Raw genomic sequence first — 15,674 nt, 5'->3', positions numbered from 1 at the left:
TGTTGTGCAGATCAGATCAGAACTCAATTTGAGCTTGAACGAGTTTCTGATCACATGAATCAATGGTTAAAAAGTTATATATAAATAAATAAGTCTTAGGGGGAAATAAGGGGAGTTTCATTGACTTAATGGTAATATAAATCTATATCTGTATATATATCAAATGCAAGTTAAACAGTGATGCAATAGCATCTACTTTATTACATCAGTAAATCTATCTACAAAATAGATTCATTTTTAATATACCTGACACATTAAGTCAATTTCTAAACAAATAAGAGACTTCTTTCACGAAAGCTTGGACTTAATGCAACGTTGATTTGGTGTGGCAGCAATAAAAACACAGTAATTATATTTAAAGAGAGAGAGAAAGAGGGGACAAATTCCACCATTTAGACTTATACACAACATAAAAGATTTAAGTTACCGAACAATTTTATCTGATCTGTTTCCTGCACAGGCAGCATTTAACTCACAATAATGTTCACATCATGTTTAACTGCTCCCTCTGAATGATTTATAAATAAACATGTTTCAAAACTGGATGTAAAACAAACACACACAATAAAATATTGTCATAGGTTTTAACATTAGAAAATGTAAATTTTTATTGGCAAAAACAGGAAATCAAAACAATCACACAATCACAAATAGTTTAAGTCACAGCAGCGAAGTTCATTGAAACACTTTGAACGCGCTGCTTCTCACTTTTTCCGGAGTTTTTTCATGAAGGTGACTTCATCCCTGTTTTTGATCCCGTAGCTAAAAATATCGACACAGTGAAGAAAACCAGCTCCAACAGTACCCACGATAAAATCAAGGAAGGTGTTTTAGAAAGACTTACTCTCTCAGCCTCATCCTGTCATCTTCAAGCTTTTCCCCTTGGAATACTAAGTGAAAAGTTCTCCAAACGTATCTCCTGAAAAGGACACAAAGGAAACAAACCCGTTTAGCCTTTTTTTTTTTTTTTTCTAAATCTAAATGGTTTTAAATCCATTTTATGGGAACATATTTACCAGCTAACACATTTGACTCCTCCTTCACGTTGTTGTTTCAGCTCCATGAATCTCCTGATAGCTTTCTTCAGATCCAGGACCGTGGCGTTCTGCACCACCACTATGGCTGAGGGAGGAGGCTGTTTCATTAGATTTTACATCTAAAATGACACAAACGCAAAAAAGGGCTGGACACTTACGCATGACTTCGCCGTCTGCCTTTAAAACCTTGACTGTCATGGCCTGGCCATACTCCAACGCAATCTGAGAATTGACCTCCTCTAAAGTCACCTGCAGATGGAAATTGAACATAAAGGAAGCACTATGTGGACAAACAGTGCGTGACACAAAACTCCCCAAAAAGTCCCAATCAGACGGAACTTGGTTTAGTATGTGTTTAGTTTGTTTAGTGTTTACTTAATAAGATTCAAAGTAAAAATCGATCAAAAAGAATACTAAAGGGGACAGAATCGATCCAATGTGTTGTCATTGCAAGCATGAAGCATAAAGGACAGATGAAGAAAGGAACCTGGATGGGCAGATCACACAATAAAGGGTCCTGGACGAGTTGAGCCAGCCCCTCCTCGAAAATATCCAGAATCTCCGAATGAGGAAGATCTTCATGGTCTTCCACTTCTGCGTCTGGCTCTGGCACATCTGTCTGCCCCTGGCAGCCGACTTCAATATGTTCTTTCTTTACATTTTGTTCTCCTTCTCCAGCTCCAATACTATCTTCGTTCTGCTCCTCCATCACCGAAGACGATATTCAGGCATCGAAGTGCGGCCAGGGCGACCGTCTGAAGCGTTTTGCTAACGTATATACAGTAAAAGATTTAACTGACTGAAATAAACAAAATTTATGTTTTGTGAGATTGCATGAAATGAGGTAGAGTAAAATTTTGATAACCGAAAAATTTGAAGTAAACACTTGGTGCAGCAAGAAATATGTACCGGAAGGGCACAGTGACCCTGTATTTAGTTCCGAGTGATAAAGTAAATTATATGACATTTTTATAGAAATGTGCTCAGTTTGAGGATAACATGTCACTTTAAAACGTGTTATTTATCAAGACTAATTCATGTTCACTCAATTCAAAATAACGTAATATTGTATGTAACTATGCTTTTTTATATCATGCGACAAAATATGTTGCACCTCTTTCGTCAGCTCCACTTCCGGTCTCGTAGTCTCAAACAGGAAGTTGAACATTTGTTAACTGTTAAACCCTTCAAAGAGCATTGTAGAGGGTTCATAAGTGTTTTTGGTTTATATTATAAGCGTTCGCATTGTGTGCTCTTTTGCGAACATGCTCCTGTTTTGTCCAACCTGCGGAAATGTTTTAATTGTCGAAGAAGGACAAAGGTGCATGAGATTCGCCTGTAACACTTGTCCGTACGTTCACAACATAACGAGAAAGGTGAGCTGCGAGTCATGCTATCGTTAACAATGGTGATTTTAGCAACAATTGCGAATTGAATTTATGTTTTTCTCAGGTAAATAACAGAAAGTATCCAAAGCTGAAAGAGGTGGATGACGTGCTTGGTGGGGCTGCAGCCTGGGAAAACGTGGACTCGACTGCAGGTGAGTGACAAAGAATCGAGCTCGCAGTCATGAAGGGTCCACAAATGCAGCAATATTGGTCTGATTATCGCGTTTGTTTACAGAAACCTGTCCCAAATGTGAGCACCCCCGAGCTTTTTTTATGCAGATTCAAACCAGGTCGGCGGATGAACCCATGACGACCTTCTACAAATGCTGCAACGCTCAGTGTGGACACAGATGGAGAGATTGAACACTCACGGACATACTACACCGTGTGCCTGTATTTATTTTTCTGACATGACAGAAAGCACTCGAGACCTTTGGATGTAAATAAACGTAGAGAAAAGCCTGTAAATGCCATGGTTTTTTTTATTGATAAAATAGTACCTGTATAGAACAGTCAAACAAAATTTGACTTACATCGTGATCACAGACCAACAGTATCCACAACAGCATAGAATAATCCATATTAAACCTTCAATGCAACCTTTTAAATCAAAAGGACTTTTCACAGCTAGCTTGGTGACAAAACTGAACGCATACACTCAATAATGGATTCAGCCTGGGAGAACTTTACCTGTGGATCATGCAGACAAACACAAGTCAGAGTGCGCTCAAGTCCAGGTCGTTGATTTCAAGCCGAGTTCTCAAAAAACGATCACTAATGATCAGTCAGACAACTTTAACATGCATCTGAACATGTCGTGGGCAAGGGGTTAGCTGTCTACGGTTTTAAACTACCAACCTGTTAATTACAGCGTCAACCAATCATCCGACAGCGTGTGAGAAGATAATCTAGTCGGATGTAACGTGTGCAGTCAGTAACAATAAACCTCTGCTAAACTCTAACCTGAATACTTGTAAGTGCGTCTTTTGTGAGCTTTATTCAACTAACGAATCCTAGAAATGCTAAATTGCCAGCACTTTTGCTCTTAAAATGGACAAAATCAAGTGCTTTTCCCCTTAAAAGCACATTCATTGCATTAGAAGTTAAAATGAGAAAGTGCAAATCCTGGATTTTTTTCCCCCAAAGTCGTGTCAAGGACAGCGCGTCAGACGCAGGTGCTGAACCTGCCTTCAGGATGAAGCTTAGATGAACAAATGAGTAACATCATTGTGGAATATTCGCAAAAAGGAAAAAAAAAAAGCACAGTACAAATGTTCAAAGCAAGTTTTCAAAGGAATAAACGGAAACACTGGGTCTGCCCTAGGAGGGTAAAATAACGTGCTCAGAAAATTCACAGTTCTCAGAATTAGTTCTCAGGATAAAATCTAAATGAAACCAGACCAAAATTTTTAACGGAAATCACAGTTGTTGTATTTTTTTTTTTTTTTTTTTTTTAAAGTGACCTTTTTCACAGCTTTCTCCACCTTCCTCCTGAGCGTGTGGAGACACAAACCTTTGTGTTCCACATTTAGACCTGATGCGTCCGTGAGGCTGTGGTCCCAACATCCTCGCGGACGTGGGCATGACCTTTAGTACAATCCCAGTTTAAACATGGAAAAATTATCCTAAAGTATATTATGTACATTAAATATCCCGTCAACTAAAGACGGGGGGGAAAAAAGCACACTGACGATAAAAGAGGGCTGCACGACACTGCAAAAATGAGGCGGGGAAGTCTGTTTCTACTGGCAGGAGGCGTGAACTCTCTCCAACATCCAGCCGTCGGTGGTTAGCAGATGCGTTTGTATGTGTAGATGTAGCCCTTACAGTTGGGGCAGGTGTGCGTCACATCCTTGAGGTCATCGATCAGGCAGGGAATCAAGCAGCAGCCGAGGTCACACCTGAGACGGACACAGACAGTGCGATGTGTGTGTCAGATGGTTGTGAACGCGTGATTCTGGTTGCACTCCGACCCCACTCACCCCACAAAAAAGCAGAAGAGGCAGAAGAGTGTGTTCATCAGCCCCACGTCGTGGGAGATGCGGGTGACGATGGCCTGCTGACAGTGCGGACACACGGTGTGCACAGGCGACGTCTGGAACATCTCCCCCTGCAGCACCGTCACCGTAGTGGCGGCCGCGTGACCTCCCATTTGGACAAACGGGCTGGGACCGGGCCCCATCTGACCCGCCATTGGATGGGGAAAGTGACCAGGTGGAGGGGGGTACATCCCACCTGTGGATCGGAGAAGATTTCACATCTAGAACCTGAGATCAACCTGAAGGCTTGAACACTTGTTTTCTACACAAACTTCACCTGGGGGGGGCATGGGCATGGGCATGGGCATGGGCATGGGCATGGGGGCTTCTCCTGGAACATGTGGGGGAATAAAGCCCGGCTGCTGAGCTTCATACGGTGGAGGGCCGTAATCTGGAGGAAAAGGCGGTCCGGGAACAGGAGCGGTTCTTACTGGTTCACAAAAATAAGAAAAAAACGCATGTCAAAAAAGGCTAAAGTCTTCTTTCCACTAACACCACTGATAGCTGTCATTACATTTGACCAAATCCTGGGTCATTTTCAATATTCCCTGATCAGAAATGACTTTGCTACGCGTTGCTACATTGTCCTGAATTACCGTAAATGTTAGAAATCACTGTAATATAGGACTTATTTGATTCCATTACCAGGTTGAATGTTCTTGGCGTCAATGAGAGGGGCGCTCGGACCACCAGGGTACGGAGGAGGGGGATCGGTGGACATATTGGCTGGATGTCTGTGCGGGAAAGACAGAGTTCCGATCACAGCTCAAGGAAAACAAGGAAACATGGCAAAAACATGGTCTAGACTAGCAACCAAGCCAAAAGACTAATAAAGAATCAAACAAGAGGTCCATGCTGGCCACAGCTGTTGACAATAAATGGATTACTAACAAAGACCATGAATTCCTCCTCCATGACAATTCCAGATGGGATACTTTCTATCTGCTCCTAAAAGTAAATGAAAACTTGCTGTTTCCTCTAGGCAGAACCATTAGAAGTGGCATAGCTACCATCACTGAACCAGCATCCAAATACATGGATTTATTTCTAAAGCCATTCACCAGCTCCCTGAAGGCATATTGATGTGGAGTTATCAGAGACAAATATTGACCGTGATGAAGGTCCAGGTGCTCTACATCTTTTTTTTTTTAATAACAAAGATCCAAGGGTCACTATAGGACAGCAGAACATCCCAGTCCTGATTCTCTGAGGATCACGGCCCTGAAAGTGATCCCTCAAGCTATGTGAGGAGGTGGCAGACTGAAACAGCTGCTTAAATGAGAGACTTTAACTCAACTTTATCTTGCATCTCACATTTTTACCATCCTCCGTGACCTGATTTGCAGCACTCTCAAGTGGTTTTTCCTTCAACAAGAAGGACCGAAGCTTTAAGCTTTGTGTCTGGACCCGATATTTAATAGGGCGGGTAACTCATCTCAAAAATGCAATGATCTACGGCAGGGGTGGGGAACCCCCGGCCTCCGGGCCGTATACGGCCTACGAGACCATTTCTACCGGCCCGCAACGCAATAAGATTTTTATATTTTATATGTGCACTTATACAGTGGGACCGTTCGCTAAACTCCGCGAGCTGCGAGTAGCAGCGGTAGCGTATTTTTGCCTTTCGTATCCTGAAATTTCTTTCGTAACAAGAGGAAATATTTTCCCGTTTTCTGAGATAAAATAGACGGTTATGTTATGTCCGAGTCAAAGTCAGGGTCAGTGAACACAGCATGTGATGTACGTAGAGGGCTGGACTGATTGACAAGGACAGATGAGTTTGGATAAAATTAACGCTCTTCGTCGGCGTTTGGAGGCTCAACAAGCAGCTTTCACACGACCGTGTACCGACAGAGAGAATATTACGCGTCAAGGAATCTAAATATGTAGTCAAAGTATATGTGGGACTAATATTTATGGTGGAAATCACAATATGCCAGGAATTGTTGCGCTTGGCGGAGGTCTGCGCTCTCCGAGTGCTTTCTAGTTGTTATTATTATTGTCTTTATCTTTCTTTCTTCATTTATTTTCTTGATTATCTTGTTGTATTGCAGTTTTTGTGAGTAGAGGCCTCGAACAGGCCCTTACGGGTCTCTTGCCTCAACTCTGCACCTCTTTTTTTTTTAATTATGTATGATCATGAAAACATATTTTACTTGTTTGTCATTTTATTCTATTTTTTTGGTGATTTTATATGCATGTGTGCTAAATAAATAATTCAAACTCAAATGCAGTAATCATGAGACTTAGTAACACAGTGGTTATAGAATTTTTTTTGTCTTTTTTTTGCATCCCTAGGTATGTGTTCATAATAGTATGGCCCTCGGAGGACTTTATAAAAATTGAAATGGCCCTCGATATGAAAAAGGTTCCCCACCCCTGATCTACGGTGTTATAAATCAGTTCTACCATCACCAATCCAACCGTGCAGCTGACAAACTCTTAACAAAACAGACACAAACGGGTAAAAGGGGAGGAATCATCATTACGAATCTGCCATCTGTGCTACAATGTTCACCTTGTTCCGGCTCTTCTGCTTAAATGTCATGAGCCAAGAACAAAATTTCACCTGTCAGAAAACAAAAGCAACCCTCGTCAGATAATCGCTACGATGCTAACACGCTAGCCGGTGCATTTTTAATTCCTTTTACGGATAATCCAGTTTAAAGATACTTGCACAACTCCGAACACACAGTTACATAATGAACGCTCGCAGAAGCCCCAGCGATGGTGCATTTATCTAGTTCACGACCCCATTAGCATTTCTGTTAATCAACATACGGGTTGGCTAAAGGGGATAACGCTTAGAGGCGTTAGCGAGCTACCTGACAGGTTAACAGCTATTTGATCGGTCACGTCTGCCGTAGGTGAACGACAAATATAACATTTCATGTTTCTTCGTAGTTGTCACATCAAAATAGCAGACAAAAGTGCGCTTCTTGATCCGGCAACAGAACGCCGTGGTTTTGAAGGATTACTAGCCGCGTCAGGCTGCATCGCCATTCTGGACACGGACACAACAAAAGCAGAAAACAAGCCTGACCGGTGCAAACGCTCAGTCGGGGATGAAGACGGCGTTTGCGGCTCTGACCGGGGGTGCTGGTGCAGAAGTCACCGCGCAGAGGGTGGGGTTACCTGGCGAAAACACAGACTGTTCGCGGAGGATGTTGGACTTAGCTGCGCCCGAGAAACAACATCCGCTCTGGTGGCGTCGCCGACTCCTCAATAAGGACGCTCGCTATTGGCTGCGCAGACACGTCACCGAGTGACGTCACCGTCGGAGGCGCATAATTCCCAATCGCCGTACTGTACCAGCAAGAGGAATAATGCCAGCTAAAATAACTTCAAATAACTGTTTTAGGCAGTCCCACGGTGTCTTGTTTTTAATCTTAGCTTGTGTGGTTTTTTTTCTTTCTATAGTTGACTGGTTCAGTTACACAGAGGGCAGTTGTAATACAGAATAACAGCTGTAAAATACGACACCTCCCATTAGACATTAAACAAATCCCATCACTGGCCTTTTTTAAAACTCGTTTTATAACACCTTTATTGCTTAGCTTTAAACACAGCACGATCACTGCTCTGGTTCTAGTGTTTTACGCGTCCAACTCTATTATTTTATTGTTTTTATGTTTTCGTTTATTATTATGCACAGCGCTGTTTCAGGTGTAGCTGTTTTGTTAAAGCGCTTTATAAAAAAAAAAAGCTGAAGATGCTGAAAGTTAATAATGCTTTTAAACAAAGCTCCTTTCACCGAATTGAAATCTACGAGGCCACAAAGTGAGTTCTAAAGTTGTAACGAGATTCAAATAAAGGTGCAACTCGAGAAAAGAGTTTCCAGAAAAATGTATCACTCTCCATAAACCAGTTTAAGTTGAGCAGTACATATTTTTATTATGACCAGTGAAGTGGGATGCTCCCAAACAAGAGTATTTACTGACCTCCTGTGGGCATATTGAGGACGTGCTCTCATCATTTCTGAAGAATTGGTTCAACGCAGAACCAAATATAAAATGAAAGTATGCACAGTTTTTAGAATACCTCTAAATGATAGTAAAGCTTTAATGTATATCATCTGCCGGCTGTGGTAGTGTCACACAAAATATACTATAAAATAAGAACAATTTCTATCCTATTTCTATTCACAGAGAAATATGTAGTTCTTATGGTTGTAAACTCCTTCTACCTTCTTAGCAACACAAAATTTTCTTCTTGTTTTACAATGGCTGGTATCCGGCAATAAGTATATTGCTGCCCACCTTTGCTACAGCGTGTGAACTAAAAAGTAGTCCACCACAATGCATGCTCGCAGACCTAAGCCATAAAACCACACCAATTGCTGACCTAAATTATATCATTTTAAAAAAAAGCCCCAAGCTTCACTTGTGTGCTGATGTGTGTTTTCCCACAAGTGTGATGCTTCCCCATCAGTTTAAGTGAACTATTCCTCATGCACTTCCCTAGCCTTAACCTCATTATCACCACTTCCTCTCTCCTGTGCCCCATAGTTGCCCTCATGACCCTGATACTATTTTGTATTTTGAAATAAAGGCCTGCCTTTGCCCCAATTTGTCCCCTCAGATGACGCTCTTAACCTCAGCCGTACTTGCTAACTCATCGGCCCTCTCATTCCCCCTCACCCCTACATGTGCTGGTACCCACATAAATAGAGCCACATACACCCCTCACATATTTGATATTTCCTCTATTTCTACTCCCTTTGCTGGTACATCCACCCCACTTCCAGTCACTCCTATATGTGGTTTAGTTTCATCAATATAACTGCATACAATCACCATACTTCCCCCTATATGATATTTAAAAGCACTTAACAAGTCTATTTGACCCTTTTCTTTGCTCCTAAACTCTAATAAATACATGCACTAATGTAGACTCCCAGTTCAACCCCCGCCCACCCAACATGTTCCCTCCGTCTCTCCCAGCACTCCTGCAGAACATCTGTTGCCGGGTGAGAATCTGTCTCCCAGCAAGTCTTCCCAGTAATTCCAGATTCCTCTTCAACCCCGGAGGCATTTCTCCCGTCTCCACCTGCAGAGCAGCTCCTGGCGATGCCCGGTTTTATTTTCCATACCCTGACCCCGCCTTACCTCTGACCTCCTCCCCGCCGGGCGGTCCCCTCGCAGTAACCAAACAGCCAATCAGCTCGACTCTCTGCTGACGTTGACGCGCATCTGGCAAAACAACAGCCCGTTTTAGTTGGCTTCCGGTTAGCATTAGCCTTAGCCTTCTGGACCCAGACGCGGAGTAACTGCGCTTGTAAAATGATTAACTGACGTTGTTTTGATACTTGTAGCGGGCGTTGACCTCGTTTTCGCGTCCCGAACGCCGACGGTAGAGCTGATCGGAGCCGTCGACGCGCTGTTAGCCGCCAGCCTTTTAGCTAACGTCGGCGATCCAGAAGAGGACGATGGGCTCCATCCTGAGTCGCAGAATCGCTGGTGTCGAGGATATTGACATCCAGGCTAATTCGGCCTATCGATTCCCACCGAAATCTGGTACGTGTTCAATAACGCGGCCTCGTAGAAAGACCCGTCACCAGAAGCTTTTTGTAGCAGAACCCGACCCCCCTGAAGTGGGGATATTATTCACATCTCTACGTATGCGAGTCAGGTCGACGCGTTTATTCTAAAGATTGATTCATGTGATTTCAGAATCGATCGTCAGATAACGTTCACTTCTGCAAAACATAAGCCTTAGGGCACGTATTTCCTGTTCCATCTTTCAGGAATATTACCGTCAGTATTAAAGCTTTTTCCTAGTAGGTCGCTTTACAACTATGAATCGAACTTTTGCAATAAAAAGAATCCCAAAATGTGATGACACCATGCAGTATTTTTCCTCTTTCAATGCACCGTAGCAGTTTGTCCCGGATGCATGAACCAATGCTTGTATTAGCCACCTTGCTCTCATCCACAGGGAATTATTTTGCAAGCCACTTTTTCATGGGGGGAGAGAAGTTTGACACGCCACATCCAGAGGGATACCTCTTTGGAGAAAACATGGACCTCAATTTTCTGGGAAACCGGCCAGTGCAGGTGAAAACATCCCATCAGGTCCCATCGTGGTTGAATGCGCTGAGCAGGTTTAATTCCGGGTCTCCCTCCTGTAGTTTCCATACGTGACACCTGCGCCTCACGAGCCCGTGAAGACTCTGAGGAGTCTGGTCAACATTAGAAAAGACTCTCTGCGGTTGGTCAGGTAAAAAAAAGCAGCCAGCTCCACGACAGCAGACTGTTTTTAAGGTAGGGTGTTATTAGCGCTGACAGAGGTCAAACATCCCCACTGCAGGTATAAAGATGACTCTGACACGCCCGTGGAGGACGGTGGGAAACCAAAGGTCCAGTATGGCGTGGAGTTCACCTTTGACGCTGACGCGCGAGTGGCCATCACCCTCTATTGTCAAGCATTCGAGGAGTTTTCCAACGGCATGGCAGTGTAAGACAAGCTCAAACACTTTGACGTGCACACTTCATTCTCAAATTACTGAAATCTCACTTTGTAGAAACCTTGAAATAGTCTTTGAGGCTGCAGAGATGCTGAGTGCAAAGACAGGAATAGTCTTGTTGGTTCGTTAGAAACCAACAGTAACGACGGATGCGGGTTTTTAAAATAGTCTCTGTCTTAACTGGAGTATTTTGTATTCTTATGTCAGCACCCTTTACCCTTGAACAAAGAAAACAAGTTTTTATACACATTTTTTATATCATGATTTAAACACGTATATATCCCATTTGTGATATTTATACCTTTACGTCACAATTTCTAGTTCAGATTCTCGTCTACTGTGACACATGGAAACGTGGGTGTGCGTTCTTGATTCCGATTTGTTTTCCCTTCTTCCGTCACTCAGCTGCGTGATGTTCCCTCTGTGTGCAGGTACAGCCCAAAGAGCCCGTCACTGGTCTCTGAGACCGTGCACTATAAGCGGGGGGTCAGCCAGCAGTTCTCCATGCCCTCTTTTAAAATTGACTTCAGCGAGTGGAAAGAAGAAGACGTAAGCAACCTCATCATGGCAACGTGTGCCAGTACACCTGTGTTTCTACGTGCCACCTTATGAAGCCTGTCCTTTTCTTTAAAGCTGAACTTTGACCTCGATCGGGGGGTGTTTCCCATGGTTATCCAGGCTGTGGTTGACGAAGGGGACGGTAGGTGACAGGAGCAGATCTGCTCTAGCACTCATAATATTACGGACACCTTCAAGAGCATCAACCTGCCTTTGTGGTCAACATCAACTCGGTGGCCCCTTTTCTTTTCCAGACTGTCTTGGACACGCTCATGTACTTTTGGCAGCCTTTGAGAGGGTACGTTTTCAGGAACAGGATTTTTAGTCTGCACTGCGAAACATTTGGAGGCGATTTGATTCACTTCTCTTTCTCTTTCTGACCTTCAGCACGTTGATGGCAGCTTCTCCGTCAAGCCATTGAAGCAGAAACAAATCGTAGGGTTTTGAACATCCTTTATTTGGTTCTTTTATTTTTGCACTGCAGCATGTTGGTTAATAAGAGGTTAAAGCTTTACTAAGTTACACGGAGCTCACAGAGATGAACTCTTGGTGCTGCATCTGCAGGTGGACCGCGTGAGCTACCTCTTACAGGAGATTTATGGGATCGAGAACAAAAACAACCAAGAAACAAAGGTACTGGTTAAGGTGGCGCCTTTCGCTGCTGTGCTCAATGACTAACCCTCGGCGTGTGCGTGAGGTCTGAGTCGCTTTCCTCTCTTCACGCAGCCGTCAGATGATGAGAACAGCGACAACAGCAGCGAGTGCGTTGTGTGTCTGTCGGACCTGCGAGACACCCTCATCCTGCCCTGCAGACACCTGTGTCTCTGCAACTCCTGCGCAGACACGCTGCGTTACCAGGCCAACAACTGTCCCATCTGCAGGCTGCGTAAGACACCCCCCCCCCCCCCCTGTTTAATAATTCTGTTTGGAAGAATAGCGTTAACTCTGATGAGCCCCTGTTCTCCTCACCAGCCTTTAGGGCCTTGCTTCAGATCAGAGCTGTGAGGAAGAAGCCCGGAGCTCTCTCCCCTGTTTCATTCAGCCCTGTTCTGGCTCAGACTATGGACCACGATGAGCACTCGGTAGGTCTCGTGCGCGTCCCTGTACAGAAATCCTCAAAAATGAGCGTTACAGAGTTTAATGGCTGTATGTAGCCACTATCTTTGCCTGTTACCCAGCAGATGTTTCACCTCTCTTCTACACATCTGTCTGCATCTCTTTGCAGAGCACTGACTCGGTTCCTCCGGGATTCGAACCCATCTCTCTCCTGGAGGCACTGAACGGCCTTCGGTCGGTGTCCCCGGGCATCCCCTCCGCTCCTCTCTACGAAGAAATCAACTTCTCGGGCGGTCTGGGAGGAGAGAGCAGACAGCTGAGCTCCCCGGAACATCTAAGCGACAGTAGTTTGCAGAAAGGAAAAGTCAGCAAGTCACCAGACAGGTGAAGTCTCCATCTGACGCCACGTCAGACACTTCAGAATTTTAATTGTGACGAGTCTGATGACCTGTCTTCCCTCTTTGCCAGCACCCTCAGGTCTCCGTCCTCCCCCATCCAGGAGGAAGATGAAGAGAAGCTCTCCGAGATGTCTGATGCTCAACCGCACACGTTGCTGTCCAGCAGCCCCGCCCCCACGGACGTAAGGCAAAGCTTCAGCTGACGTTTGCCCTGCGATGCTGCTACGGCCGGTCTCTAAACACCATTTCCCCTTCTTCTTCCAGGCCACAGCCACCGAGGACGTGGCGGAGTCCCTGTCTCCTGACGATGGTGAATATTCCCATTTGGATTTTATCCGTTTGACGTTGACATTAATTTGACGTTTTTTTTTGCCCCGGTTGCTCCAGAGGACAGGCTGCATTCCGGAGGAGAGGTCTTACAGGACTGCAGCAGCGAGCACAGCAGTTTGACCAAAACGGAGAGCGACCCACAGGGCGACCTGTCTCTGCCAGGTGAGGAAGCCTCTCCCAGGAGGAGGAGGAATATTAAACTTCCCCAGAGAACCCAGTCCAGTGTGTGATCTCTTAATCAGTCATGGCTGTTTTAAGCTCAGCAAGCTGCACCGTTTTTGGCTTCTATCTAGTGTTGAACTCTGCTCTGAATTTCAAGCATTTCTTCAGAATCACAGCAATCATCAGAGCGATGATTCCGTGCTTTGTTTCCTAACCAGTGTGCTCTCTGGCTTTTCTGTCTCTTAACACTCTTCTGTTCCCGACATCCCTGTCTCTGCCCTCTGCCTCACTCTGGGCAGCGTTGGGTCCTGACGCCTGCTCTATTGGTATGGAAGAATAACCAGGGTAGGTAGGCTTTCCTGTCTGCTCGGCTTCTCTTTGAATCGTTCGTTCTACGTGTTGCAGCTAGAGAAAGAGAGCATCTCATCAGCTGTTAGCCTGCTTGGACTCATCCCCGACTCCTTCCCCTGCAGGGTCCTCGGAAAGCCTGAAAAGTCATAGCACAAACTGCTCCAGCCAGCCGCTCCTGTGTCCCTCCAGCAGCCTCCACATGGAGGACGAGCATCTCGACCCGTGACCCTCTTCCATCCCGTCAGAGTCCAGCCAAGATCAACTCATCCCTCTCTCCACGCCCCCCTAGACTCTAAGGAAAGATACTATAGGTGCAATTATGTCTGACTGAATATTTTCGAACGGCTCCTCAGCTCTGAAAACATTTCATTCACCGTCGGGTGAAGCGGCTTCCACAGAGACGTCACTACCTGCCACGGTGGCGCTTGAAGCACACTTAGTTTGAACGAAGTCAGTCGAGCGTGTGACACTAAATTTAGAGCCGATTACTTCGTCGGCGGAGTTGATTGGTTGAGAATTGCTTTCCCGTCATGTTGATTTTGGGTTTGGAGCAGAAATTATAGATCATATTCCTCGTTTGTGCGTGTTTGAAGTGAATTTTCACTCTGACTAAACTGTTTATAATCCATTCCCGATAGCAAGATTTTATGACGAGATTTATGGCAGTTGTGCTCATCTTAAACATCCCCATGTCACTTTTATTATTCCAAGCTCTGTGATATATCGGTATGTAACATTAAATGTATTAGACACCTGTGTAGGTCCTGCAGAGTTGTATAGTTGCATTAAATAGATCATAATAACGGGTCATCAGAAGTAAAATCGGTTAAAGTGCACATTATTTAGGTCCTGTATAAGAGCTAATAACAGCTGAATTCAAAGATAGCTACGGCCTGCAACAAGCGTATATGCTCCACTAACCCTGCGAGGCACGGTTGTGCGCGTTTGTGCCACATCTCTCTCCAGTCTCTGCTGAACGGCTGTTTTTGCTTCTCCGCAGCGCCTGTTTTTGACCTTGGTCCTGTACGTGTAGCGCCGTGCATATAGATCCACGTGCCTTCTGTTGATTTCGGCCGCTTGCTTGTTGCGTCGGACCTGAGCGTTGTCGCAAACGCTGCCAGGAGATTTCAAGACTAATGTACAGATTCCTTTTTACTTCATGCTACTGGCAGACGTATGTTGTTATTGACGATGCAATATTTAACTGATTATTTACTGTAACAATTATGCATTTAATCTGGGTGTTTAGTTCCAAGTGGATTCTGTTTGTGCAGATTCTGTTCGATTGGAAGGAACACGTGCAATGCGCGAAATACAAGCCCACATTTCAGTAATCGGGCTAGCATTAGCATGTGAAATTAAACCTCTGATTGCTTCTATTTAATGTTATTTTGTCATTTCCTCTTCCTTCTATGTGCCATTTCAACTTGAGACTGTGCCTTCCTGTTCTCGTTCTGACCACTATCGACCTGGTATCCAGGATTAATCCACAGCAGGTGGTTCCCTCTGTAAAATTGATATCTGTCTTTCCACGTGTGTATAGCAGCATGTCTACAACAATAAAGTTTCACCCATCACATTGTTTTGTTTCCTGTATGTATATAATGTGATAGAAGGCATTGAATACACATGAGGGATGTTTAAATCACAGGAAAAATGAACTATTATGGATTATTTCTCAGGTGTGACCCAAGAAATTCTGCATCCAACCACCAAAAATGTCAAATGACATTTTAGGCGCTCATAAATGGTTTCAAACCTACACGTCACACAGTGTGTTCTATTGTCTCGTTACACCAAACCTGTCGCCAAGGGTAACGGCAACAATCCCCTCTACTGCTGCAGGCACGCACTCTTTCCTGTCTTTGAATTTGTGGCTATCTTTTAAA

The 15,674-nt window shown here is 44.4% G+C and overlaps 4 protein-coding genes across 9 annotated transcripts; 2 read left to right on the top strand and 2 right to left on the bottom strand.

Annotated features, from left to right (window-relative positions):
- Positions 1–578: 578 nt before the first annotated feature.
- Positions 579–1,941, bottom strand: snrnp25 (small nuclear ribonucleoprotein 25). Its single transcript, XM_057015416.1, has 5 exons — positions 1,525–1,941; positions 1,196–1,286; positions 1,017–1,122; positions 845–919; positions 579–762 (listed from the first exon to the last, which is right to left on the bottom strand). The coding sequence occupies exons 1-5, from the start codon at positions 1,744–1,746 to the stop codon at positions 705–707; spliced, it is 552 nt and encodes a 183-aa protein (XP_056871396.1). The 5' UTR covers positions 1,747–1,941; the 3' UTR covers positions 579–704.
- Positions 1,942–2,119: 178 nt separating this feature from the next.
- Positions 2,120–2,893, top strand: polr3k (polymerase (RNA) III (DNA directed) polypeptide K). Its single transcript, XM_057015418.1, has 3 exons — positions 2,120–2,413; positions 2,490–2,577; positions 2,661–2,893. Exons 1-3 carry the CDS (start codon positions 2,303–2,305, stop codon positions 2,786–2,788), a joined length of 327 nt encoding a protein of 108 aa, XP_056871398.1. The 5' UTR covers positions 2,120–2,302; the 3' UTR covers positions 2,789–2,893.
- On the bottom strand, positions 2,890–7,732 carry cdip1 (cell death-inducing p53 target 1). Of its 5 annotated transcripts, none has more exons than XM_057015414.1 (6): positions 7,600–7,659; positions 6,983–7,033; positions 5,110–5,198; positions 4,742–4,894; positions 4,408–4,660; positions 2,890–4,326 (listed from the first exon to the last, which is right to left on the bottom strand). In XM_057015414.1, the coding sequence occupies exons 3-6, from the start codon at positions 5,183–5,185 to the stop codon at positions 4,215–4,217; spliced, it is 594 nt and encodes a 197-aa protein (XP_056871394.1). In that variant the 5' UTR covers positions 5,186–5,198; positions 6,983–7,033; positions 7,600–7,659; the 3' UTR covers positions 2,890–4,214. The 5 variants fall into 5 exon arrangements, with proteins under 5 accessions (XP_056871394.1, XP_056871395.1, XP_056871391.1 ...); XM_057015415.1 differs by lacking the exon at positions 7,600–7,659 and adding an exon at positions 7,508–7,572; XM_057015411.1 differs by lacking the exon at positions 6,983–7,033 and having other exon boundaries at positions 7,600–7,732.
- Positions 7,733–9,524: 1,792 nt separating this feature from the next.
- mgrn1b (mahogunin, ring finger 1b) lies at positions 9,525–15,364 on the top strand. Of its 2 annotated transcripts, XM_057015407.1 has the most exons (17): positions 9,528–9,980; positions 10,402–10,520; positions 10,595–10,683; positions 10,774–10,920; positions 11,362–11,479; positions 11,564–11,630; positions 11,743–11,786; positions 11,876–11,923; positions 12,053–12,121; positions 12,215–12,374; positions 12,461–12,570; positions 12,714–12,928; positions 13,013–13,124; positions 13,207–13,252; positions 13,330–13,434; positions 13,734–13,783; positions 13,908–15,364. In XM_057015407.1, the coding sequence occupies exons 1-16, from the start codon at positions 9,893–9,895 to the stop codon at positions 13,772–13,774; spliced, it is 1,578 nt and encodes a 525-aa protein (XP_056871387.1). In that variant the 5' UTR covers positions 9,528–9,892; the 3' UTR covers positions 13,775–13,783; positions 13,908–15,364. The 2 variants fall into 2 exon arrangements, with proteins under 2 accessions (XP_056871385.1, XP_056871387.1); XM_057015405.1 differs by lacking the exon at positions 13,734–13,783 and having other exon boundaries at positions 9,525–9,980.
- Positions 15,365–15,674: the final 310 nt, after the last annotated feature.

This window comes from Takifugu flavidus, chromosome 18 (genome assembly GCF_003711565.1).
Source record: "Takifugu flavidus isolate HTHZ2018 chromosome 18, ASM371156v2, whole genome shotgun sequence".
Lineage (NCBI taxonomy): Eukaryota > Metazoa > Chordata > Actinopteri > Tetraodontiformes > Tetraodontidae > Takifugu > Takifugu flavidus.
Note: the sequence above shows the minus strand (reverse complement) of the source record. Positions and strands in the feature narration are given on the sequence as shown.